Below are 26,748 nucleotides of genomic sequence, written 5' to 3'. Positions count from 1 at the left end.
TAATCCTAGTACTGAAGTGCTGCTTAGTGTTTCCAAGATCAAATAAGCTATTATGTGCCTTACAGAGAAAAGCATGTGCTAGATAAGCTTCGTTCAGGCATGAGTGATAACTTGGTACTGTTGGCCACAAGTTCAATGTTAATGAATCAACAATATATATTAAAGTGTGTCTTTAAACAGAAACACACATTAAACAATGTTATTTATTGACCTGTTGACAAATATGTGGCCAGACACTTGCAGGAACCTAACCCTTTATTTCCCCTAGGGGCAATGATTCAGTATTTGTTAATTCAGTGTACCTGGCGACTTTTAGAACTACTGTAATTAACAAGAAACGACTGTACTACATCCTGCCTCATAACCAGCATTTTCTAAGTTTTTAAACCAAAGTGGCAATGGTCCCTTGGGAAGGCCACAGGGATGAAGCCCTTTCATCTCCAAGTATTTTACGCCTTAGGTACTGGAGGCCCTGCCTGGCCAACCATCCTTCTGCACTTGCTTTACCCTCTACAGAGGGGAACCTGGCTAATCAGGAAATAAACTCCCTCAAAAGGTAAACAGTGAGTAGAGTGTACATTTGGTGGAAAACAAATGGCTCTTGGTACCATGTTGTGGAAATTATCTTACATAGAGAGATAAAGGAGCAGGGTGAGCCCGGGTGGCATTGTTGAGTCCCCTCCTCCATTTCATGGCGCATTTGTGACGTGTGCACTAGCCTTTCTGAGAAAACTCCTTCCCTGACACACAGTAGTCTCAGAACTGTGTTGTCCCTCTGTCGTGTAGCACTCCATGTCCACCATGGCCGTGACCGCCTGCCAGGGCTTGGGGTTCGTGGTTTCAGTGATCGGGATTGCAGGTATCATTGCTGCCACCTGCATGGACCAATGGAGCACCCAGGACTTATACAACAACCCGGTGACAGCTGTTTTCAACTACCAAGGGCTGTGGCGCTCTTGTGTTCGGGAGAGCTCTGGCTTCACCGAGTGCCGGGGCTACTACACCCTTCTGGGGCTGCCAGGTAAGGGCCGATGCCTGGCAGGCTGGCAGAAAGAACAGGGCTCCTGCCTGGGGGACTGCTGGGGAGGGAGGAGCAACATCCCCCACCACCAGGGTAGGCACAGGCATTCAGGGAACTTAGGAAAAGACAGTTTCTGGAGCTGTCAGGCCTCCAGTTTCCCTAACTAGATGATGCAGTACTTTCCAAGAGGCACATTTAAAAAAATAACTCCTATGTGAACAGTGACATTGAGTCTCAATCACCCACAGAAACAGGATTCAGGAGGCTCGGACTTTAGTTACTTCTTTTATTTAGCCCCAAGGTTCTCCCTCCCTGACCTGGGGGCTGTGATTTCATCTCCAGTCCCCTTCTCCAAGCTTCCAGGGAAGCCTATGCACATAGTACCAACAGAACTAGGGCAGCAGAAAGGGCAAGAGAAAGAGAACTGGGTGCTATGTTTCTCTGGGGTGTGCTAGATAAGCCCCTTCCCTGTGGCCTCAGGCTCCTGACCTCCAGAAAGTATTGGCCACATGGAATAGATTCAGGGCATTCTCTGCACGGAGGCCTCTTGTGGCAAGTGACTCCGCCATGGAGACAAAGGTGTGTGGGCTGTGATACCTGCTTCCCCAGGTTGGCGTATTAGCCACACAAGGATTGTGTGTTTGCTTGTTTAGTGAAATGGTCATCTTAACTTGAAGAAAAAGTCAAATCTCAAGAGTACAAAATGTTAAAAGGTCTTTCACTCGGGTAACAGAGTCAATCAATGAATAAACTAGCCATTTTTATTTTGTAGTTCATTGTTCCTTCCATAAATATATATATCAAAATCTTAAGAGGGGCATTGATCTAAGGTGGCATTGGAGGAGAATTATAAAGAGAAAATAGGGCTTTCTCCATCCAGACACTTGCCATTTAACTGCAGGGTCAATAATTAGACATGCACAGAAGGTAATAAGTGAAAACATCAGTCACACAGTAATTGATTCTTTTAGACATTCTATACTTAATGATGGAGAACTCACTACAGCCTCAGGATTCTGTGGGCTTAGAAACCCCCAAAATACGACCATGCACTCTAGGCTCGGTATGACGAGGTGCCAAGCGAGAGCAAAGGGCCAGTGCTACAGGAGATGCGGTAAAGGTGGAACTGCTCCGGAAAGGCTCCACTGAAAGCGGCCCTTGAAAGTTAGCTAGGATCTGGAGGGGCAGCCTCACAGAAAGCAAAAGGACCTGGGCAAAGGCACGAGGGGATTTTATGCTTAGGGGAAAATGAAATAATGACCTTGGCTGGAGGAAAGGGTTTATGTGGGGACAATTATGGAGAGTACTGACTGCCACGCTAAGAGAGGAAAGGACTGGGTATATATAAACCGGCCAGACCAGTGGGTGACCAGCTGCTAATTCAGTGGAGTCTGTGGGATTCTCCCTTACCTCAAATGCAAAATGTACAAAATCTCCAGAGGCTAGCCTAGGTCCAAGCCAAGTTAGAGGCCATGAAGGAGAGAATCAGCCTGAGGCTGACCTCATGCCGCACAGAGCACTGTGTGACATCTGAGGGGTGTATACTGCTTCACAAAGAGCAAGTAACGATGATAAATCCTGCACTTGAGTAAACAACTCCCTTATGGTATTTTGTGTAATCTCTGCAAACCACCCTGTAAACTCAGTATCATTATTTTCTCCCTTTGAGAAACAAGAGAACTAAATTTGGGTAATTTGCCCAGGGACACATACAAATGGAGCCAGGGCTCAGACCCTGCGCTGCCTGCACTGAAGCCCCAGCTCACAACTTTCACAGGGAGCCCCAGGGCTCTCAGACTCAAAACAAATCAATCCTGATGCACAGTAGAAATCCCCAATGCGGCAGTGCCTCCCGAGCCTCACCTCTTACCCAAGTCTAGCAAATAATTAATGGGAAAGATCTCATTAGTAATCATAGTAATATACTAAGATCCTTAACAAATAAATAGTTCAAATAAGTTAATAACAAAAGTGCTAAAATTCTAGTTAAATAAGTGAGGAAGAAGCACAAACTTAAGAAAAAGAAAAAACAAATGCTTTATAAATATTTAAAAAAAAGGTTTCAAAGTCATTAGTAATCAAAGCAATGCAAATTTTAAAAAGTGATCGTATATAACTTTACCAAATTCACAATGTAGGTAAGGGTGTGGTGAGATAAGACCTTTCAAATACTGCTGCTAGGAATAAAATTCATAGAAAAAAAAATCTGGTTCTACATAAAAATGATTTTTTGAAAATTCACACCCTTTGACATCTTAATTCCATTCTTAGGAGCTATCCTAAAAGAGTAATTAGAAATTCTGGCAAAGCGTTGTGTGAAAAATGTTCATCATAACATTGTTTTCCATACAACAAAAAAACTGAAGAAGTATAGTCCAACTATATAAGAATAGATACTGTTTAGGTGAATAACAGCTCTGAAATGAGGGGACTTCCATGTAATGGGATACTAATATGATCATACTAAAACACGATTTTGCTGACATCAAATTAAATGTTTAATATTTATTAAATGATATTTACAAAGAGTTTAACAGCACATGTATGCAATTAAGTGAAAAGAGCAAAACATCAAAGTGTATAATCTCTTAATCGGGTAAAAAATCATATACAGAGAATGAATAAAAAGGAAATATTCCAAATAGTTTGTCTTGGATTTGAAATTATGAGTGACTTGTTGAAATTTTCTCTACTTCCAAATTTTCTATTATGAGCACCGAAAGGTAGAATCAGAAATTAGAGATATATAATGTGGTAATATATTCTTTAAAATTAATAGATGTATCAATTATTTGTTTTGCTAGTATACTAATATTACTCCTCCCATATTTTATTTTATATTATTTGACCACAATTTTGCTTAATTACCATACATAGTGTTTTATTAATATTCCTAAAAAGAAGTAAGGAAAAATGTTTTTTCCAATGTCAATAAAATAATACAAGTGCCTGGAAGTTTATAATCTGAAATGTCACTGCTAGAACCATATTTAAACCTGAATATGGGAATAATTTCCCTTAAGAAGTCAGCAAAAAATATTGCTCTGTTTTAAAGGTGATTAAACAAAGTTGTACCAACCCCATTACAATATTGTTAAATAGAGTCAGACCATGAATTATCATTATCATTATTATTATTATTATTGCATATCATTATAATCATGCATGAATTATCAGTATTATGATTATATATTATTACATATCATTATAATTATATCATGAATTATCAGTATTATTAGAGATATATGTAATATATTCCATGAATGAGGAAGCCATATTTTCCTCTGTGGACCCCATTAATTCTTTGGCAGTTATAGCTAAAAAGTGGTCCCCTCATTTCGAAGCACAGAAAATTCACCAGGAAGTAAAAAAAAATCCCATTTTCCAGGTGTTTTAAAACATGTCAATATTTACTTCACATTAAAAAATGTAGTAGACTTATTTCTCTTTCCTCATTCAATTTTCTGCTTAGGTAGAGGTAGCTTTACTTTATTCTTTAAAAGTAACTTTCCTTCTTTCAAAAATATAGTCACTGTCACCATCTCAAACAAGAAAGAAAGCTTAATTTATTTATTACCTGAATAACTTTTTTACCCCCTGTCTTGAAATTTTGCATAAAAACATTTGCATAGGAAACAAGAGGGAAAACAGCCTGGAGTGAGAATAGATAACTTGTAATAACCTATTTTTTAATTTTTTTCATTTTTGATCTACTATTATGGTGATATAATAGTCAATGTATTGGAGAGGGGAGTGTGTTAGATCAATGTCATAAAATGAACAACTGAAATCCAAACTCTTATAGATCTCTTTATGAATAAAAAGCCTGCATCTTGGCTGAAATAAGAGTGAAATGGACTTTGTCCACCAAAACAATAGCAGAATCATTCCTGAATTATACTAACAGTTTCTAATCTAGTTAGTCGACTCCTGTCCACCAGCAGAGACCACAGTCACTTTTTCTATTTGCTGCCTCCTCACCTTTTGGACTTGACCTTCATCAATGCTATTTCGCCTTAAGTCATAGAATTCTCTTACTCTCTTCTTTTGGATTTTCTGGCTTATGCTTCATTCTCTGCTAACGCTGATCACAGAACCTACAGCAAGGTGAGCTGTTGAGGAAAATGTTGCCTCCATTCAAATTAGTGGGGAGGACTTCCATATTTGCTTTCTGTGTTTGCTGGGAATAAAGCTGTGGGAGTAGTGGCTGGGTGCACCCAAGATAACATTGAAATGTCCAGATGCATGGGCTCGTTTCCTGGAGAAACTGTACAGGGTAGAGACTGGGGTGTGGGGGGATAGGTGTAGGTGTGTGTGTGTGTGTGTGTGTGTGCGCGCGCGTGCGCGCGTGTGTTTCAGACCCTTGAAATCTAGATTTAGGAAAGTTCTAATTAAAATGTATCTGAATTCAGAGGCCAAATACACATGACCCACAGGAAGCAGCAAGTCGATCAATTCTCTAACAAAATCAAATTGCGTAGACAAAATGCAATGGCTGATCTCTGGTCAAGTCTCTCTTTTGCATACTAATATTTTTACCAATTGTAGTGAAAACTTCTCTGCAAAATGTAGAAGAATACAGTGTGTGAGACTTGAAAGTGTTCTAATTTAGTTACCATGTTACAGATGAAGACACTGTGACCTGCAGGGGCTGAGCAATTTGCCCAAATCACCCAGCACACAGCATGTTACTGACAGTATCAGGAGCAGATCTTAGGTATCTCAGTCACCAGGTCGTGGTCTTTGGCCCAGCCAGCCCTGGTCGCCTTTCTAGCCTTTGGGGAACCTTCTTTGTTGCGCAGAATTCACGTGGTTCCTGAATCATGAATGAAAGGCTGAGATGAAGGTCAACAGGATGCCTCACTTCTTCTCATCTCAGTTCCAATACCTGTGGATCAAGAATACACCTCTAGGATTTGGTTTCCTGTTCTCAAAAGTGGGGACAGCTTTGCCTGCCCCTGGCACACCCTATGAAATAGAGAGCGCCAGAGAGGAAGTCGAAGTAGGAGTCCTGTCTTTGCCATTTTAAAGCATCTGTGGTTCAAGGCACTTGGACAAGTTTCTTAATCTATTTGTACCTCACTTGAATCACCCCCTCTCCCCCAAAATATGGGTGGGGGATAATAATACCTTCCCTACTTATTCTGTAAGATTAAAATGGAAAGATGTAAGTGAAACGTGTTTTTGTGAGTTGTGAGGAGAAAATGTGAAAGTCTGGTTTAAGACGGAGATTCCTGGGGCCATTTCTTTTAAGTCAGCCAAGCGGTTTCCCATGACGAACAGAGACTAACGGAAAAGCTTGTGGGGGTTCCCAGAGGTACTGGGCACTGCAGCCTTTCCCCCAGTTGGTGGCATGCTCCAGGCAGAGCCAGTGCTGGAGACGGGGAGGCTGGCACCGCCTTGGGGGAGGCATCCACTCAGCCCGCTCTGCTCTCAAACCAGCTGGGCCTGCGCGGCTCAGCAGGACAAGAGCCTCTTGGGACCGCTTCCCTAACAAATGAAAAAATAATGCCCTTGACCCAAGAGCGAAACTGAACTATCAAAGGAAAACACTGTGAGCAAACACCAAGAGCTGAGGGAAACCATCTGATTAAAGCAGCTCCCCTCGGGAGCACGGTAGGCCCACACCGTCTGCAGGAGGAAGGTGGCAGCTGGTCCCCAGGTGGCGGCCAGAGTGCCAGAGGGCTAAAGCCATGTCGACTACCACATGCCAAGTGGTGGGCTTCCTCCTGTCCATGCTGGGCCTGGCGGGCTGCATCGCTGCCACGGGGATGGACATGTGGAGCACCCAGGACCTGTACGACAACCCTGTCACCTCCGTGTTCCAGTACGAAGGGCTTTGGCGGAGCTGCGTAAGGCAGAGCTCAGGGTTCACCGAGTGCCGGCCCTATTTCACCATCCTGGGCCTTCCAGGTAGGCGCTGGGCAGCACCTGGGGGCCCAATCAGGTGAGGGCAAGAAGGCGCTGTGTGCTCTCTCCACCACCAGGAGGGTTGTCAGAAATTGTCTCAGGGACTGAGCCATGCTCCCACCTCTGGGTGTGACCCTTTCAAGGTTGGCTCAGAATACAAGGTGTGACTAAGAGGAGTTGGCCCCAAGTCAAAGAAGGAGATAGTCATATGAAAAAAAATCAGAGAATTCATACCCCACAGAATTGGTAGTGAGGGAGCAGCTCATGAAAAGAATGGGTCTGTTGTTTGGAATAAGGTTCCTAAGGGAGAAAATTAACTGTGTGCATGTGACTTGCACATAAGTGGGTGTAAGGCAGCAGGATGACAAGGAATTTCTTACCACTGAAAAAGTTTAAGAGCTAATTGTATTTCGTTTTCGATTCAAGTAAATTTTTCTTTGAAAAACTGGAGTCTCTGTAGGTGCTCTGTGTGTGTGTGTGTGTGTGTGTGTGTGTGTAGAGAGAGAGAGAGAGCCATTAAATTATAGTCTTTTCTGCATTTGTGTTGAGAATGCGCTCCTAAAAATGTATGAAAGAATATAATTATAAATTATAATTAAATTAATATAATGTCAGAGTATAAATATAATGATAAAATTGACATCCTTTTACCTCTGAAGATGAAATAAGTGAAATCGCTGCTTTTAATATAGATAATTATTTCAAATATGCATCATAGGAACATTGCATTCTAGATATTATGAGCTCTACTTGTATTAAAAAAGAAAAAAAAGAAAGGAAAGGAAAGAAAAGAAAAGAAAAGAAAAGAAAAGAAAAGAAAAGAAAACGGAAAAGGAAAGAGAAGAAAAAAGAAAAGAAAAGAAAAGGTCAGGCTAATCAGCGACTCCAAGGAGTGGCCAAGATATGAGTTTGATGAGGAAAGGAGAAGAACAGTGTTGGGTTTTGCCTCTCTGAAACAAATGCCTTGTGAACAGGAAGATAGAAATAAATTTTCATGAACTTTGTTAAGAGCCTGTGAAGCTCAACTGAAATTGACTGTGAAAAGCATTTTAACTAATTCATCTTTGTTTTCAGAAAGAAATAGATGGGTAACAGAGGAGAAGAATCGGGTTATTTATTTTTGGAAGCCACTCATTTTGCAGGACCAACAGGACTACAGACTCCACGGAAGAACTGCTTAGGGAAGCAGGGGAGGTAGAACCTGGACAGAGGGAAGACAGAAATCCCAGGAAGGAGGGATTATGCCGTAGTGTGAGGGGAGAAGTCAGAAGGGAGGAGATGTGAGAACATAGATTGTTGAGTTGCTAGCTACACCTAATTTTAACTATTAATTGAAGAAAAAAGATTGACCTCATATTCAGAATTAAGGCACGACACCCCATGACTTCGTGCTCAATAACCTCTTCCCAGTGCCCCACCACATGTTATCAACTTCTCGCTCATTCTTTATCTTTCCATGCATGGGACTCCCAAATATTTCCACTCTCCTAAATGGCCAAACCCCATGGATGCCACTCACTCGTCTTTCCTATTTTACCGAAGGATCCTATCCTCCTCGAGCTCCCTCAGAACCTCTCCTCTCCCTGTCGACAGTTCTGCCCTCTGTAGAACAAGATCCCCTCCCTGTCTCCCATCCAAGGCCCACCTCTCCACCAGGGCTCTGCAGGCCTACGCCATTCTGTCTGGTCACGCCAGCTAATCAGCTCCTCTCCTGCTTGCCTCTTTCTTCTATCCTCCTCACTTGTGCTTATATCTTCTTTTCTTGGGAAATCTCCTATTGATTCTGGTCCTTGTCAACTTCTGTCTCTCCCTTGTTGTCTCTAATGACTACATTAAAACACTAAATTTTTCTACTACCTCTCACTTTTAACCTTTCTCTATCTGGTTTTTATCCCTCATGTCTTTAGAGTGTTTGCTCCTTTGACTATAGCAGAAGGTCAAACAGAATCTTCTAATCACCAACTTCTGGTTCTCAGTTCTCATCTTTCTAGATATTTTAAAATGCTAACACCTTCTGTGGTCCCCCATTCTTGGCTTAATCAGGTGTAGACATGACAGCCCTCCTGTATCCCTCATCTACCTTGCCTTACCTATCTCTTACTATTCCCCTCCCCGCAACCTATGCTTCTTCCTGTTCATTTATTATCCTCTGGGCTTGGTCCTGAATACTCATTGCTCCCACTACCTGAATACCCACCTCTAGTACTCCAACTACCATCTCCACAAATATTCCCATTAGTGAGGTCCAGCTCAAATACCACCTCTCCCCTGAAGCTTTCTCTTATCCTCAAATTGAACTGGATCCCACAAATCTCTGTACCAAATCCAGAGTACTCTGATAGCATTGAGCATATTCTTCCTTGGGACACTGCTCACAAATCTGAAAAGCTGAGATGCTCCAGGCAGCCATCGCAGAGGTGTACCCAGCCCTGCCAGTCTAGGTTGGAGGAACAGAATTCCACCAAAAGCCAAGAAAGAGACATTGTTTGGAACTGGGTCTGAAGAAAAGGAGATACTTTAAATTGTTGTTAATTTCTGTCCATAAAGAACAGTGTGGATTTAAAAGCAGCCAGTACTCATGCAGCAGGAGTGACTACAATGTAAATTGGCACCCCAAAATGCAAATATTTGTTTGATGACTTAAGATTTGGCTGGCTGAAGTAAGGGATGGCGGGAAGATTAGCAGGAGGAAAAAGCTAAAAAGAAACTCGAAAGCTGAAGGTAGGAACATAAGAAGATGAAGCAGCTGGAGAGGAGGCCATCGCGGGGCTTGCAGACACTTGTGGGACTCCCAAGGAGTAATATGAACCAGCCAGGACCTAACACCTAGAGGAGACTCAGTCATCGGAAATAGCTGCTAAAAGCGTTTTCTTGAGGATGACAAAGGGCCTAGGAAAGAGAGACCTGAAACAGAGAAGCTGGGTAAAATGCTTGGAGATAGAAATGGAAGGTTTCAAAGAGTTCAATTTTGACTTAGAACTCACAGGAGTACCACCCTTTAAGCAGAGAAGTAAACCTTAAGGCACTATAAAGGCATGAGGCAGATACCATTATAATACTTCAGTTAATCAGAGTAATCAGTAGCAAGTATTCAATTCTCCTAAGTATAAGCTCTTTCCTTGCAAAATCTCACTCAACTTTTCATTCATCTGATAATGTATTATGCTTAGTTGGAACTTATAGCCATTGAATAATTTAATTCCATTTAACTAGCTGTATTAGGTAAACTACAGGTAGATTAATGAAGTAAATGGCATTGTTTAGCAGGACTGTGTGCCTGTATATAACTAGTCAATGTAGCATGTAGTTCTCTAAGGACAGTGCCCAAGAATAAAAATGGCTACCAGTTAGTGGACTATACATTGGCTCTACAGTTTATTCTTCACAACGACATAGTGAAATATGTATTAGGTTTATTTTTACAAAAGTGGAAACTGAGGCTCAGAAAGGGGGTCAAGGTAACATGCCCAAGCTCCAAGGATAGAACATGGTAGAAGCAAGATATGAACACAAGGCTGAAAGACTTCCACGACTGACTTTTCCCCTTCCCCAATGCTCAGGCCTCACTTCTACTTTGTAGTTAGAAAGGGATGCCTTTAGAATTGAAGAGATTAGTCTGGGCTTGAGCACAATAAGAGTAGAATACTTTGCACCTTGACCTCTTTATAGCAATTTAATTAACAATGCACAATTAGGAATACTAAGTTTTAAGAGTGGAGGACTTGAGTGTCAATCCCATTTCCCCTCCTGAAGAGAGTGGGAGGAAAAAGCAAAGGGCAGTCAATGAGCAGGTGGGGAGGAGACAAAGAGACCTGGCAAACTCCTGTCCCTGGCTCCGTGATGACATCATAGTCGTCATATTTTTTCTAATGTGTTTGAAAATATTTGGACTGAATTTGGTGCAGTGGCAGGGCCCTGCGGTTAGAGGCAGGTGAGTTGGGATAAAGGGTACAGCTTGACCACCTACATCTCTCACCCTCGCTCTTCCCATCTATGAAATGCCTCACAATACGGCATTTGTGCGAAAGTGCTCTGTGACCCGTTTACAAGCTCTGGCTCTTGGTGTCACTAAATCATTCCTGTCATGTCTATACCATTCAAAGCTCACTAATAGTTAGGACATTTCATCTTCCAGATTTCTTTACTTCTCCAAAATAAAAAACCAAAGTAAACATTATTCAGGGTACTTTTATCTCCTTTCTAGTCCCCATTCTGCTTGTGTTCTGAGCACTTCACTGGTTCTCAGCCCCTTTGCAGGCACTGAGGGTCTTGATTTTTTTCATAAAACTAGATACATTTTCCTCTTCCTACCTCAGTGTGAAAAAAACAGCAGTCCCTGAAGAACTAGGGAGTTTCTAATCAACCTGTCAATCATATTTACACACACAGGAATGGGGGAGGATAATGAAACCACATTTAACCCAGAGAACAATTCCATAAAATCTAAAGCAAAAATATCCTTAAGAGTGAAAATGCCCTTAAGTATTTTGTCTAAAGGAGCTGCCTTGTTTATTTATTTTTGCTATTGACTGAATGTTTCGCATTCATGTCACAATGCTTCAATCACAATGCTCAGGATCCTGTGAAGCCAGCTTGTCTTTCCCTAATGTCTGGTAAAAGAAACTAACCCTAGGAGGTAGAGTGATTATAAGTTAGTTATAAAGTTGAAATGAGATCTGGGGAAGCCTCTTGATTTTCTTCAAGCTGTGTTTCCCTTTCTTCAAAAAAGAAGACACGTTTAGCCTTTTTAAATATGTGGACAAACATCTAAGTGTGTACACACTGTTGTACGTTGAAGGAGATCTCACAGAGAACTGAGAACACATCTACAAAGCCCAAGAGAACCTGTACCCGAGGTATAAAATAAGGATCCTTGCCCCGATTTCTCAGTGATCAAAGCTATGTAGACCCAAGCGTGAGACTGCCTCCTGAGCTTGAGGTTGTGGAGGTTGTCGCTTTGATAGCAAGGGAGCCACCCACAAAGCATCATCTCCTAACATGGACTAGTCACTGGTGGGGCATCATTTCATGGTGAGGACATACACTGTCAGAGTCACGTAGTTGGATCCCACCTTAAAGGTGAGAACGAAGGGCAGTGAGGATGGAAGCCACATACACTGTCTCACCCATCAGCCACCACCCAGCTCATTGCTAGCCAATCCTGAACCCATTTTCCCTGATCTTTCTCACTACCTCATTCCAGGCCTTTCTCTTCCTTTTCTTCTCAAATATTCTTCCCCTATTGCCTTTCACACTCCCTCACCCAGGGCTTTTTCAAATCTTCAGCCATATTGCATCACCATATAGAGGATTCAGGTTTGTTCATAGTACAAGCCAAAGCCATGTGAGGCTGGAGAAAGATCTTTACTGATCCTGACTTAATTCTATGCTGGTGCCAAGTAGCAGCCAATCCTCTCAACATCTCTACGTGAGAGCTATCTCTATCCCACTCCCGGATTGAGGAAACTAGGCTTCAGTGAGCTTAAATGACTTGCTTAACAACTCAGTTGGTATCAGATTGTTCTGGAGGATTTCATGAGATACAAAAGACCTCCATACTGGTTCTCTGGGATCTACAGAAAATCTAGGCTCTCCACCTTGTTCTAAAGGGTTTTTGCTCTGAGGGCTGACCTCAGACTCTCTTCCTCTGGGTTCCCCTCCCCTCCTGGGTTCCTCTTCCCCAGCCCTTCCTGCCTCCATTCTAAAGCCAAACTACATCTGAAAGTATGGGTCCTCTCCCCTCCTCCTACCCCCAACAGAGGCCCCAGGTCCATGCCTTTGGCTTCTGGTGACTTGCTGCCTCATTAACCCCACCCACACCCCTTAGCCAGCTCAGGGGTGTCAGCCAGTAAGAACTCGTCTCTCTCAACTTCACGTATGAGCACTTCCTCCTGAGCCCTCTTGAGGGCTGTTTTTCCAATTATTTTTTGAAATTTTAGGTTATTACATGATTAAATGAAAATCTCTAGGGATCTAGCCAAAACATTAATATTTCTTTAAAAGTTTCTTCAGGAGATGCTGAGGTGCAGCCAGAGTTGGGAACCACACTCAAAGACACCTTGCCTGTCAGTCCATAGCTACTTCAGAGGAATAAGAAATTTTGCAATAGGGAGTGAAAACTTAGTTCTCATTTTTCTGTTTGCTTCTGTCAGCCCTGAATCCTGTCCTCCCTTCAAGTCTGATAATGCCTCATTGTTCATTGGAAAGAATGCTGTAGTCACACCTATAGTACAGAGAATCAGTCTATAGAGCCCATTGACTCACCTGTTATCAGCTGATAAGCCTATGCCTTTTGCTCAGAATATCAAACAAGAGACAGAGTGGCTCAAGGAGAAACTTACCTCCTTTAAAAGCAGTTTCTCTGGCTACGTGTCTATGGAAAAGAATTAGAATCCCAGATAGAATCCCAAATGGAAAGAAAGTTCAGGTCACCAGCATGCATCTCCATGGTCATTACTAGACAAAGGGGGTTCTAATGAGTAGTAGAGAACATTTCCTCTCACTTCCTAACACCTGACCCCATCATAGCTCCCATTCTCAGAAGAACCCCAAAGATGTCTCCAAAGCAGGAAAGACCTTGGTTTATCCGTCCAAGCTCAGAGCTATGGCTCTAACAGTAGACCCATAAGATATAAAACAATGTTGTATCTTTTCCAACTGCAGGCTAAAAGGAAAGGATTGAAGTAAGCTAGAAGGAGATTCTAAGAAATGAATAAAAGCTTAAGGTCAGGGTGGACCCCTGCCAATGTTCATCAGAAATTCAAAAGTCAAGAGAAAGCAGGAAAGAAATGAGGTCTCGTCATACAAACCTAACCCAGCAGAGGAAAGAAGGCCTCTGAGGCCTGAAGCAAAGTCTGACCAGGACAGGCTGACCAGGGCTCCAGTCCTCAAGGGCTCCTGTGCCACAGCAGCAACAACTCCTTACATTAGGCAAGCCCACAATGCTTTCGCCTCCCACCTGATAGCACCACCAAACTATCTCATCCAACAATGTCAGGGAAGATCACATACTTCGACCACAGCCACAGCACACACGTGAAATGTTTTCAGGAATAAATATTAGAACCACTCAATCAAAAGAGAGTTAATGATCCTATCTTTGCCAAGAGTCTGGGTAAGTGAATTCTCATTGAATGAGGAGGAGACATCCTTTATCCTACCTGGTAATTACTGGGTTTTGTCGCTTAGTTGGTCATTTGTTTGTTGGGTAGTTGATTAGTTGATTGGCTTTTGGTTGTTTTAACCAGATGCCTTGCCAAGTGCTCTCAAAGGGGATAAATGATTCACTTCGCTGAATAGCTTAAGGTTTAAACTATCAGAACTATAACAGTTTCAAAACTTTTAACAGGTTCCTAGGTAGCTTTGAAGTTTATAAGAGGCCTATGAGGACAAGATGGAGGGAAGTCAAAGTGCTTCCCTTTTCCCATATGGCTAGTTTTCAGGTAGTAACATCCAAAAGCAGAACAGTCCTGAGGAATATTTCCTTAAGTCTGGGGCTACCCGACTAATGTCCTCTCCATAGCTGTCCTGAAGCACAGGGTTATAGCTTAATTGTGTGTTAAGGAACACTAGAACACCACCATGAGCTATTATCAGAAAGTACTTCTATTAAATAGGATTTCCAGTAAAAATAGGAACTTCCCAGTTTGTAAGTTGCTTGAAGGCAGAGAGTATGTCTCATGAAACTTTATACCTCCTACAGCATTTGGCAGAAAATTTGAGCTTAAAAATACTCGATGAATGAATAAATTAATTCATAGGCGAGCATATGAATGTGTTAATGTTTGACTATGAGAGTACACCAACATGTACTGGATGAATACAAGAAGGTATGAATGAATACACAAGTAGATGACACATACTTGCATTTGTTAATGAGGAAGTGAACAGAATGTTTATTCCCAGTATCCTGTGGGGCCAGCAAAGCCATCAGGCAAGGCTTTGGAAGATGTATTTGACATGCTAGAGCCCTCCTATATTCGGAGTGGATTCAAGGGCCACTCATGAGGCCCTCATGAGTGCCTTAGTAGGGTCACTGTGGCTCTAGCACTAGAACTCAGCTGCATGTCCAAGATGCCAATGTTATAAATTCTCCCAGAAATGAATGACACAATCACAGAGGATTGATCCACACCTTAAACCAACACTTTTCCCTTGGGAATATAGTTGCTAATAGGGCCAAGACTGATAAAGGCTGCTTGTAAATTCTTTTCCTAGCAGAAAAGCAAAGTTCAAATCTGAAGTTTTTTAGAGAGGAGAGAATGAGAACCTAGTGGATTGAGGTCAGTGGCATAGAACTAGAGTAGCTGGATGCCATCATTTCTACACAAGGAGATACCTGGTGAGAAAGGCCCTCCATTCCTCAGAGACTATAGAAAGCTCTTTAACAAATTCTGCATGATCTACTTCTCTTTTTTCAATATATTTCATTGATCACCAATTCTCCCATTATGACAAATTGCTTTGTGATACTTACCTTAGAGTGAATAACTGGCAGCTCCACTAATTATTGGCCATATTTGAGATGGAAATCTTCCTGAAGAGATTGGAGAGAATCCCCTCCCACAATTCCCTGTCTCAACAGTGACATGTATAGATAATCTCCTGGGTCAGGTTACTTTCTGAGGTGACTTTTGGAGAATATTTCTTTATACATTCTTAGCATTCATTTCAGAGGATGACATTTTATGGCTGCGTCTCCAAATTTGGAGGATACATTCTGTTAAGAGCCTACAGATCCCTGTGCCTTGATGGAACTCTGCCTGTTTTTCCAGGATAAGGTACCTCAAAGCAATGCACAATGATGGGAAAGTAACCGTTTTTGAGACAGTTTGAGTTTGACCCCAGTCCTGCTTTTCCTTTGCTGTGTTCTTGGATACGTTACTTAACTCTGAGTCTCAATTTCTTTAATTATAAAATAGAGGCAATAATATTACCTACATAGCAGAATTTTTTTGTGTGTGGATTAAATTTTTTAATGTCTGAAAAGCCCCTAATAGCTTTCAATGAAAAGTAGCAATGATTTATGACAAGTAGAGTAGGACGGAGCTTTCTGCTTCGCTTCACACAATTCTTTAGTTCTGCTCTACCAGAACTACCCACGTAGGGGCCTTTCCGTCCAGACGACACCAGGGACTCATTTGTCTTCCTTGTGTAAGATTCATTATACTTGCAGTGGACATGTTTACTGTCTTTCCCCACCTTGGTAGAAGCTCCATGAGAGTAGAGAGCATGTCTGCCCTGTTAATCACTGCCATCTCTGCGCCTTGTCATGGGGCTCAGTAGAAAACTGTTGAGATGAGTCGCTGCATTTTAAGTTCATCCTAGAAATCATTTTGGATATTTCTGGAGGGGAGGCAACTGCAGGAGAGTCCCAAAAGGACCTACGGCTTGCATTGATTCCTAGAAAGGGAACTTCTGATAAACCACAGTCATATCAAGAGGTTTGAGGTTGACATAATAGTCTTTTTATATATACCCAAAACCTACAGCTCAGCATGACTTTAATAGACTCTTTTGAAAGAGGCAAAAATATAGGCCCTTGGTACATCACTAGTGACCTTTTTTCTTTATATGCTATAAATGAACACTGGGTTTTCCTAAAGTAGACAGAACTATATGAAGCATTGAGCCCATATGAAAAGACTAGAGAAGAAATGTGTTCAGATTAGAAATTAAAGTAGCCCATTTTTGCCATAAGCTCTAGCAATCATTTTTAATGTCACCTTACTTGAGCCATTTCCTTCTCCTGGACCCCAGAATATTAAGCTTTAAAATGAGGAAATGAAATAGATAAATTCTATTGGCTTTCCCAACTACAACTGTTCATAATTTTCTCATCCACTAGACATCTGTATACATGCCCTTCATTAATCAGGGGATTGTAAACAATGGTTTTGCATTTCCCACAATTCCACATCTCTTGACAATGACAACGATCATAGTTTATGGACTTGCTATTTCTCAGAAGTTTGGCGTTGGTTGGTTTTGGTTGCTTGGTTTTATTAAACAGGGCCTGATCAATCATGTTGAGGTGGTCTTGTCTTTCTGCTTGTATCTTGCCCCTCGTCCCACAGCCATGCTGCAGGCGGTGCGAGCCCTGATGATTGTGGGTATCGTCCTGGGTGCCATTGGTCTCCTGGTGTCTATCTTTGCCCTGAAGTGTATCCGCATTGGCAATATGGAGGACTCCGCCAAAGCCACCATGACGCTGACCTCTGGAATCATGTTCATTATCTCAGGTAAACAAGGAACTTGGGGTTCTCGCTCTCAAGTGTGCTTCTGGGTATGTCGAAGCAAAATCATTCTGGCAGAGGAAACACAGCTTCTCCCTACTGAGCATGGTTTGAACATAGTTCAGAGCTTTTCACACTGGGATTCAAGGCTTGATATTAAGGCCCCATTACTCTCTACAGAATTATCATGAATACAAACATCCCTCTTAGCTGCCACCTCAGTCCCATTATAAAAGATTTCCAACACTAAGGTAGTCATTGACTTAATCCATAAAAGCATTAGTTTGGTTAGACTCTAGAAAATGATTTTATTGGAAGAGCTCTTGACATTGTCAGAAGACCAGGCCCCAAATATTTGTACTATTAACCACTGGTCCCAAGATACATGAAATATCTCTTTCTGCACTATACAAAATCTTCCACGATAAAAGAGTTTAAGTACCTAGCAACGTTGAGTACATAGTAGGAATTCAATAATCAATGCTTGGATTGACCATTTGTTACAGAAATGGAATATTCTATAGCCTGCTCATCTAAACTCACGTAAGTGTACATTGCCTCAGAAACATCGTGGTCCCTTTAAAGCTGACTCTGGAGCTTTCCTGTTCTTGGTCCACAGGTCTTTGTGCAATTGTTGGAGTGTCCGTGTTTGCCAACATGCTGGTTACTAACTTCTGGATGTCTACAGCTAACATGTACTCCAGCATGGGTGGGATGGTGCAGACTGTTCAAAACAGGTAACCCTTTACTCTAAGTCTCAGGATTTCATGGTGAATATTGTAAAAATCGGATTAAATGCATATGCCTAATGTGACTGTCAGTGCCTGAAATAGCAAAATTTTATCAGAGGCAACCATGCCATATCGTAAATCGACAATGATCTGTAAATTCATAACCTTCATTTCAGTGAAATATCCTTGGTGATACGATTTGAGGCTGATCTGACATTTGCATTGAAGTACAGTGACAGTTCACAGTATTTATCTAAGACTCTACACAGGCCCCATTGTGGTGGCAATGAAACAGGCACTATTAGCTGAGGCATGTAAATGAGCATCAAACCGCATCATCAGTCTCTGACAGGAACCTGGCTAGGGGTAGGTAGACGCTTGAATAGAAATGAGCAAGGTGCAGTATAGGTGAGACAAGTAATGTTTTTTTCTTGTACAGCTGCCTCTTTCTCCCGTTCATTGACTCATTTGTTCTATAAATGTACTGAGCACCTGCTGTGGGCCAGGAACTGTTCTGAGTGCTGGGGATAATGACAAGGTCCTCATTCTCACAGAGGTTGTGAAGATGAAACCCCACTATAATTTGGTGTCTGAAAGAGGGTAGAATTTTTAAAAGATGGAAAAGCAATTCCAACACATATATTCATTTAGCCAATTCAAAGAGACGTTTCCCATAGCAAGAAGCAGCAGCAAATTCCTAAAGGAGAAAGATCTCGTTCTAGGAGAGTGATATGAACATTATATCTAAGAAAATACACTTGGCATTTCTCCAGCCACACCATCATGGGATATAGACAGGGTATAAACACATGACAACCCCATTTTCTCTCTGGCTCCCTGAAACTCCAACCTCCATCCACGCCCCTGCTTTGTTTCAAGAAAAGGAAGGAAATGATCCCCATAGCTGCCTTCATCCTCCTCCATGATACTCCCATGGTCTCTTGGTTATAAGACAACTTAGAAGTAAGCTGACCAGCTCATCCCAGTTTGCCTGGAATTTGCCCAATTTCAGCACAAAAAGTCTTGCGTCCTGAAAAGCTCCTCTGTCATGGGAAAATCTGGATGCTTGCTCACCCTACTCAGAAGAGCCCACCTTGTCCAGAGTGTCTAGGTACCTCGTGTCACCGCCCTTGTCCAGAGGAGCCGCCTACCACCCACCTGGCACCTCGCACTAATGCGTGCCATCGCTCTCTCACACCATCTCCCTAGAACCTGCGTCTGTGCCTTGGGCAGGCAACTTTAGTCCTAAGATTGAGACCAGAAAATTTAGAAAGACCTCCTTGGACTCTTGTCCTCCATGGAAGGGCAGCAGTTTTTTTTCCTGCCTTCTCATCTTCTCTACCCAGAAGTTACAAAAGACAATGTAGCTTCCAAGAAAGATCTTGGAAGTGAGTTAATGGGGCTTTGCTTCCAGTGCCTCATTGAGTCCCAGTATCCCCTCCCCCTGCTCCCCAACTATGCCACTGCCATGCTGAGTGTAACATTGGCAGAGCCTAAGCCCTGAACCAGAGCTACAAATTGTCTGCCCTCGTCCTGTACACAGCTTCCAAGGTGTTTTGTATTAGCCTAAACATTTCATTTTATAACCTGAATTAATCATCAACTTTTAGAAATTAGAAGTGGCATAGTTTGAGTTTCTCAGAAGCATATTTGTAGAAACAGATCTGAATTTTCATACGTCAGCACCAGTCAGCTTTTGTGCATGTGGGCAAAGTGATTCCAGTGGCTGAAGCAAAGCCAGAACTCCAGGGAGAGTCACAGGGACCCGAGCTGGGGGAGAGAAAAATGTCAAGGGATAGAGGGGACCTGGACAGAACACCATTAGTCCCTACTACACAGAGATTTCATAACATACATGGACACACACACAAACACAAACACACATCTGTTTTCCCATCTTATTGTAAAAAAAGCAATCAGAAGATCTGGCAGTACGGGCCCCTCATTCTCATATGCTGGCTGCTTCTCAGTCAGCTAAGGCTCACACTCTCCAATTTGCCACAGTCCTCACCATTCTCAAATAGCTCAACTGTGAGGCCATTTATTATCATGTTTATATCCCCCACCCATATAGTAGTTAAGAAAATAAAATATTTCCTTAAAACCGGCCCACTTTACTCATTTAAGTTTCTTACCTGTCCCCAGTAAGTATTTATATAGTTTTCTAACCTTGACCAAGAATGTCTAAGTTGAGGAAGGGAACCTCGTTCCTCATGCCCAGAGGATAGTATAGTTTGATGATGAAAAGCGAGGGCTGTAGAGGCAGAGTGACCTGCATTTGAATTCCAACAATGCCATGTCCTTCCTGGATCTTTGGAAAAGTTAATTAACCTCTTGTAGCTTCAATTTCCTCATCTGTAAAAGAATCACTTCAGCTTAGTTCTTTCTGAAGACAATAATCTACCTGCATGGATGGTTCCTAGGGTAGGTGAGATGAATGCTTCTTGGCATTCAGTAAGGACTCAAGGAACCAAAATTTCTTTAGAAATAATAACTTGAGACTAAGACTTATTCCATATCTCTCAAATTTCTCTGGCCAAAATTTCAAGACACACCTTTTTGATAATAGGGAGGGGAGAGAAATTTCCTGAGATGTTTCTCTGAAATTAGGGATTTATAATTAATTTTATGGCTCAGTGATCCTAGAGTCCCAAGAATCCCCCTGCTGTTCTGCTAACTAGCTTAAGTCCCTGTGTGCTGTTCTCCAAGGCACCTCATTCAGTTGGCTGTGACCCAAAGGAATAGGTGTTCAGGGGGCACGGGCAAGGAAAGGGGTAGAATTCAATGGGAGGACAGAGAGGCCAGGCATGTTCAGGTGCAATGGGTGGAGCCTGGAGAGTTTGGTCGACCATATTCATAGCCATCATCTCCCCACTCAGGTACACCTTTGGTTCAGCTCTGTTCGTAGGCTGGGTTGCTGGAGGCCTCACACTAATTGGAGGTGTGATGATGTGCATCGCCTGCCGGGGCTTGGTGCCCGAGGAAACCAAGTGAGTCTCCCCATTCCAGTGCAATCAGACATTTGATCTGAGTCCATTATAACATATAATTTGCAGCCAGAATAATCAATCTAGGTTTATGAAATAATATTGTTGACTAAAGGATCATGAACTTTCTTTTTTATGAAAAGAACCTAAAGAACAGAACAGGAATATTTCCACCTGAGTAGATTTAGGTGTGATCTTATTTGAAGGGGAAAAAAAATCATCCATGTGGGTTCCCTCTGGCTCCAGTATTTTGTAACTCAATGGCTCTCAGCAAGGAGAAATTTTTCCCCCAGGGAATATTTGGCAACATCTGAAGACACTCTGATTGCTACAACTTTGCTCTGGGGGTACAGGTAATACTGGCATCTAGCGAGTGGAGGCCAAGGATGTTACTAAACATCTACGATGTACAGGCAGGCCCCACAACAAAGAAGCATTCGTTCCAAATATCAACAGTATTGCTTCTGAGAACACCTACTGTAATTCCTTAAATGAACTCAGAGTTGGAAGACCTGAATCCCAGTCTGGTTCTACTATTAACTACTCCTGTGACTGCTAGCAAATCATCTACCCTCCCAGACCTCTGTTATCTCACCTATAAACTAAGCAGATTAGAGGCGATGGGCAGCACATAGGTGTCTTCAGTTCACAAATTTTATGATTCTTCAGCATAACCATGTTCTCCTGGACATTGTTTCTGGTTCAGCTCAAAGCAAGAAATTTTGCTCTACTGCAGAGGCAGAGACACCGGCCTTTCAGCACTAAAACTAAGACATTCCAGGGTAAATGAGGTGTTTTGTCCTTCTACCAAATACATCTATGGTCATGGAATGTTGCTTTTTCTTTCAGCTACAAAGCTGTGTCTTATCATGCCTCGGGCCACAATGTCTCCTACAAGCCTGGAGGCTTCAAGACCACCACTGGCTTTGAGTCCAGCGCGAAAAACAAGAAGATATATGATGCGGGTGCCCACACAGAGGATGAGGCACAGTCTCATCCTTCCAAGTACGACTATGTGTAGCACTCTAAGACACCCCAGCATGGGCAGAAGAAACCCCCCAATGAGAGCTCACCCCCCAAACAAAGATATTGTATCTTGATTCCTAATTGCTTTTGACTCCCAGTTGGAAGTTAGGAAAGCCTTGATTTCACCTGTGGTAAGGCCAGATGGTCTTGGCCACATGTCTCTGTCTCTAAATGTTCTGTCACAGAACATCTGAGTTATCAGATATGAATTAGAGGCTATACCTCACATTTTCCAATCCTCTATTTCTTTTTTTTTTTTAATATAAATTTCCTAATCTAATGATAGAATATGGTTTGAATTCCTATCAGACACTTGGATGATTTAGACAGACTCTTTCTTCTTCCTTCTAGCCAATAGCCCATTGAGGATTTATTCCTCAACTCATCCCCCAGGACAGCTCTGAAAGGAAAAAAGAGGGAGTCAATCAAAAGACATTATTTCCTTCTATTTGATTTTTGCCTCCCCACTCCCAACTTGGCTTTTAATAAACACTGACTGAAGGAATGAGAAGGGAAAGATATTTGTAATGTCTTCAGCACATTATCTGAGTTTTCTTACACTTTGACCTTAAACATTAACTGGACCAAAGTGATTTCAGCTTGAGGAAACCAAGCCTTTCCATTTCTTTTGGCATCTGCTAATTCCAGCAAGGCTCTTCCAGGAATTTCCTGAGCTCTCCGCTGCAGGTCCTCTCTATCACAGGCCAGAAAGTGACCTTAGAGGCATGAGAAGGTTTTTTTTTTTCCTTTTGTAATCGAAATATATTTGGTATACTAGATATAGTTGAAACAAATAATGTATTAATAAAATGATACACTGTCTCTGTGAATTAGCCTCACTCCTACACATGGATGGAAGAAATGAAAAATAATTGCTTTGATGTTGTCTATACTGTACATTGTAAACATTACACTGAAGTCCTAATTTCATGGATACTCACTGATCCTAATTCCCTTTAAGGTCTCCAGGATTCTGATTATAATGATAGAGTAAGTGTAACCAATGTAAAAGACAAATAATGGAACAAAACGGGTCCTAGGAAGTGAGTTGAAACTAGTTCTTTTCAAAAAAAAAAAGAATGATAAGCCTGAATTTAAGGTTGTGTTTCCAATTGCCACATGTCCACACTTGCATGGCTACAGGCCACTTTCGGTTGATAATAGACTTACTTGGCAGTGTGGCCATTTTTGTGACTCTGAGACCTGCTCCCTTCAATAAATTCACCTAGAGTGGATGGGCCATTAAATATTCAAGAACTGAAAGCTCTTTGCAGTTAATCACCTTCTCTATGTTTACATCACTGCTACAAAGAGTCTAAATTCCTTCCAGGACACCAGAATTCCATTTCAACACCAGAGCCAGAATAGACACCTGGGAAAACTAAGGTAAGGGCAGTATCTCTAAACTGCCTATTCATGGAGCGGCATTGGCATGGGAGGATATAGTTAGAACAAATAATGTATTAGTAAAATGATACACTATCTCTGTGACCACCAGGTTATCATTTTAGGAAAAATGTCCTCACACCAATAGAGTATATGAAAGTGGCCTCCAAGGAGTTGGGTAAATACTCATACAGGTCTTTAAGCTAAAGAGCTTATGTCTGAGGAAAGACCAAATTATGGCCCATTAAACAGAAAAAAAAAAAAAAAAACAAGTTAACCAAGAGCCAAACTTAAAGACTTTTCTCACTGAAACAGCAATCGTTTTAGGCTAAATCAAATACGGTAATCATTGGAACTCATAATCTGAGATGGGATAAAGGATAAACACACAATTCAAGAAAACAAAAGAGGGGTAGGAGAGAGGAAGCTGAGCAATCTAGAGCACAGAGATTGTTAAGAGTTGTCAGGATCTGAATTGATGGCTGTGGGGTACAAAGAACTCTCTCTCCATTCACCAGGAAGTCTCTAGTCAGGTCTAAAGCACTGAGGAGTGGCTCAGTTGGCTTTTTAATTAACACATTCTCTATCCTACACTTAATTGTTCGAAAGCCTCCATGTAGTTAGATTGTGATTTGTAACTTTTTGTTGTTGTTGCTCTCTTTTATTGTATACGCATGGAATATTGACCTGCATGTTTTGTTACTTATATATTAAAAACACTATTATCTCGCATTTGAACAGCTTCTGCTCTTTTTTCCTAAACTTCAGGAAGACGAGGTGGGAGTCTCAAAGCTGAGTACATCTTCCTCAGCTGAGTACATCTTCCTCAGCTTTGTACATCTTCCTCAAAGCTGAGTACATCTTCCTCAGCTTTGAGGAGTGTTTCTGCTGGCAGAATCTATGTCTGCTCAGCAGCAGCCTGGCTGCCCAGAAGCCAAGTAGGTCTGATCTAGCCCAGGTAGTGGGAAGCCTGAATAAAAAGGGATTCCTAGAGCAGCCAGGCATGCAGCATGGGATCCAAGGACCAAGTTAAGCCTGTCTGACTCTGAGTACACTAGCACTGAAGTGTCTAATATCATCGGCCTGCCCATGAGCTAGTAAAACAGGAGAGCCAGTGACCATCCTCTCGATGATGTCGATCAAGCGCTGGGATCACCAACTCAATTATCTATACTCACTGAGGCGGCATTAGGCTGTAGAAAAAAAACATGAGCTATAGAGTTGGAACAGCCCATTCTCGAATCCAGGCCACACCATTTTCCAGCTGTGTCAACTTGAGCAAAGCACTTAATCTTTCTGTCTCGGTTTTCTTACCTACAGAATGAATGGGGATAATAAGGATGATGGAAAAATTCAAGTAAAGGACCTATTTAAGTAATGAACACCCAACTTGTACAACTTTAAGACGAACAGGACATTAGCTTATGTGACTATGATATCTGAGGCCAGGGTTGGCTTTAGCATAGATGGATCGAGAGATATGATTAAGACCACCTTTTTCTGCCCATATTTCAGTTCTGCTTTCCTCTCTGTTGGTTTGCTTTTCAGGCAGGTTGTCCCTACAGGACAGCAGTGATGGCTGCTCATATTTCTATACATATTCCACCTTTGAGCTTAGGGAAGTTTGCCGAAAGGAAGTTTCTCTTGCCTGATATCTGAAGGAGAAAAAAAATCCTAGTAAAATTCACTGGATTGAGTCATGTAGCCATCCCTAAACTTCTTATAGCCAGAGCAGTGGTATTTAGCTTGGCGAAGCCTAGATCCCACAGTCAAAAAGTGGAGATTTGTCATATGACACAAAGACTATTCTAAGGACCTGAGTCCTTAGAAATCAGGTAAACTCATTTTTACACTTTGGTTGAACCTAAACTTCAAGAAAATCTTCAGAGGCACAACCTCTGGACCTCTCTGACCGGTTACGAAATAACAACACTCTTTATAGTTCAGAGAGGAAAGACCTAAGAGATTACTCTGGTTCTCACAGAAAACTGATAATTAAAACCTAAAAACAAACAAACAAACAAACAAACAAAACCCTTGACATTCAATTTTAACCAAATTGGATTACCAAATTGGTATATAATTTTGAGCTATTCAAATTTTGATTTCCTAAGATTAGGGGCATTTGGAAGACTCCTGTGCAAAGACAGAAATGGAGGAATCAAGTGCTAACATACATGCTCCACATATGACTAACAAGCATTATCCATAAAATTCCCTGAGGAATCCTGAGGAGCTGGCTACTGACTATTTATTTCACTGTAATCTACCTAGAGGTCCAAAATAAAAAGATTTGATCAATGTCTCTGTGGGATGCCCAATATTTTTACTGTTTTCTTGGGTAATATTCAGCCCTGCCCTACCCTCCCAGAACATTACATAGGGTCAGCCACGGCATTGGCCACGATTTTTGCCAAAAAGCAAGGCATCTCAGGGTTGATGTATTCTACTGGAGAGAGCCCTGCCCTTGCAATCAGAAACCTGAGCTTTGGTCCCAACTCCACTACCAACCAGCTATATGACCTTGTGGAATTGGTTTACAATAATTCACCAGCATGTTTTCATTAGTTTGTTTTTTTATTGATCATCAGTCCTGTGTTTAGTGCTTTATACTTAACCTCTGATCCTCCAAAAATTCCGGCCTCACTCCACTCACGTCCAGCCTATGACCAGTCTGAGTGGCCAGAAGCTCCCAGGTGCTTATCAGGGACACACACATACAAATGCACACTCACAGATACTCGCACACATACAAACGCACACTCGCAGATACTCACCCACACTCAATCACCCACTTATATTTCTGGGTCCTCATCAGGGACCACAATTTCTTTGATTCTTCAAATCTTAAGCATTTGTAGATGCCTCAGAACTACTTTTGAACTATTCTAATCTTTCAGCTCAAGCCAGGCTGATCCCAATCCACAGTTAGAAAGAAATTATTCGCTTCAAAATAGTCCAATTAATGTGAAATGAGCATTAAGAGGTATTAGGAATTGAGTATAAACAGAATTCTTTTTAGTTTAATATGAAGTTCAGGCGACAATATAAGGGAGACAAAATATCACTAAAATGCTTCAAATGTATTCAAATGCCATTCTGGAGTAAAATAATTTAATTTAGGTACCAAATAAAAGAATCTAACAGTGATGGTTTTGGTATATATACCACCACAATACTTGGTATCAAAGTCAGCTGCTACTTAATAACCAACTAAGATGAAATCTCTTAGCCACCTCTGCTATACGGGGTTGGGAAAAGAAATTAAAGATTTCTTCCTCAGAGAACTTTCCAGGAAGAGATGGATCCTGCTTGTCATCAAGGAACATACAAGTCCCTTTCAAAGAAATCATCATATTTTATCTTATCTTTTAACTAGATTTGGGGGGGGGGGTAGAAAATTTAAAGATAATATTATATCTAATATTTAAAAAAAGGCTAAAAATATTTGT

The 26,748-nt window shown here is 41.7% G+C and overlaps 1 protein-coding gene across 2 annotated transcripts; it reads left to right on the top strand.

The window, feature by feature from the left end:
* Positions 1-801: 801 nt before the first annotated feature.
* CLDN18 (claudin 18) lies at positions 802-23,577 on the top strand. 2 transcript variants are annotated; one of them, XM_016151163.2, is made up of 5 exons: positions 802-1,021; positions 17,008-17,172; positions 17,786-17,903; positions 20,777-20,887; positions 21,734-23,577. In XM_016151163.2, the coding sequence occupies exons 1-5, from the start codon at positions 802-804 to the stop codon at positions 21,903-21,905; spliced, it is 786 nt and encodes a 261-aa protein (XP_016006649.1). In that variant the 3' UTR covers positions 21,906-23,577. The 2 variants fall into 2 exon arrangements, with proteins under 2 accessions (XP_016006649.1, XP_016006648.1); XM_016151162.2 differs by lacking the exon at positions 802-1,021 and adding an exon at positions 6,562-6,934.
* The last annotated feature ends 3,171 nt before the right edge of the window (positions 23,578-26,748 follow it).

Source organism: Rousettus aegyptiacus, unplaced genomic scaffold, assembly GCF_014176215.1.
Source record: "Rousettus aegyptiacus isolate mRouAeg1 unplaced genomic scaffold, mRouAeg1.p scaffold_m13_p_4, whole genome shotgun sequence".
Lineage (NCBI taxonomy): Eukaryota > Metazoa > Chordata > Mammalia > Chiroptera > Pteropodidae > Rousettus > Rousettus aegyptiacus.
This window is presented reverse-complemented; position numbering and strand designations above follow the sequence as displayed.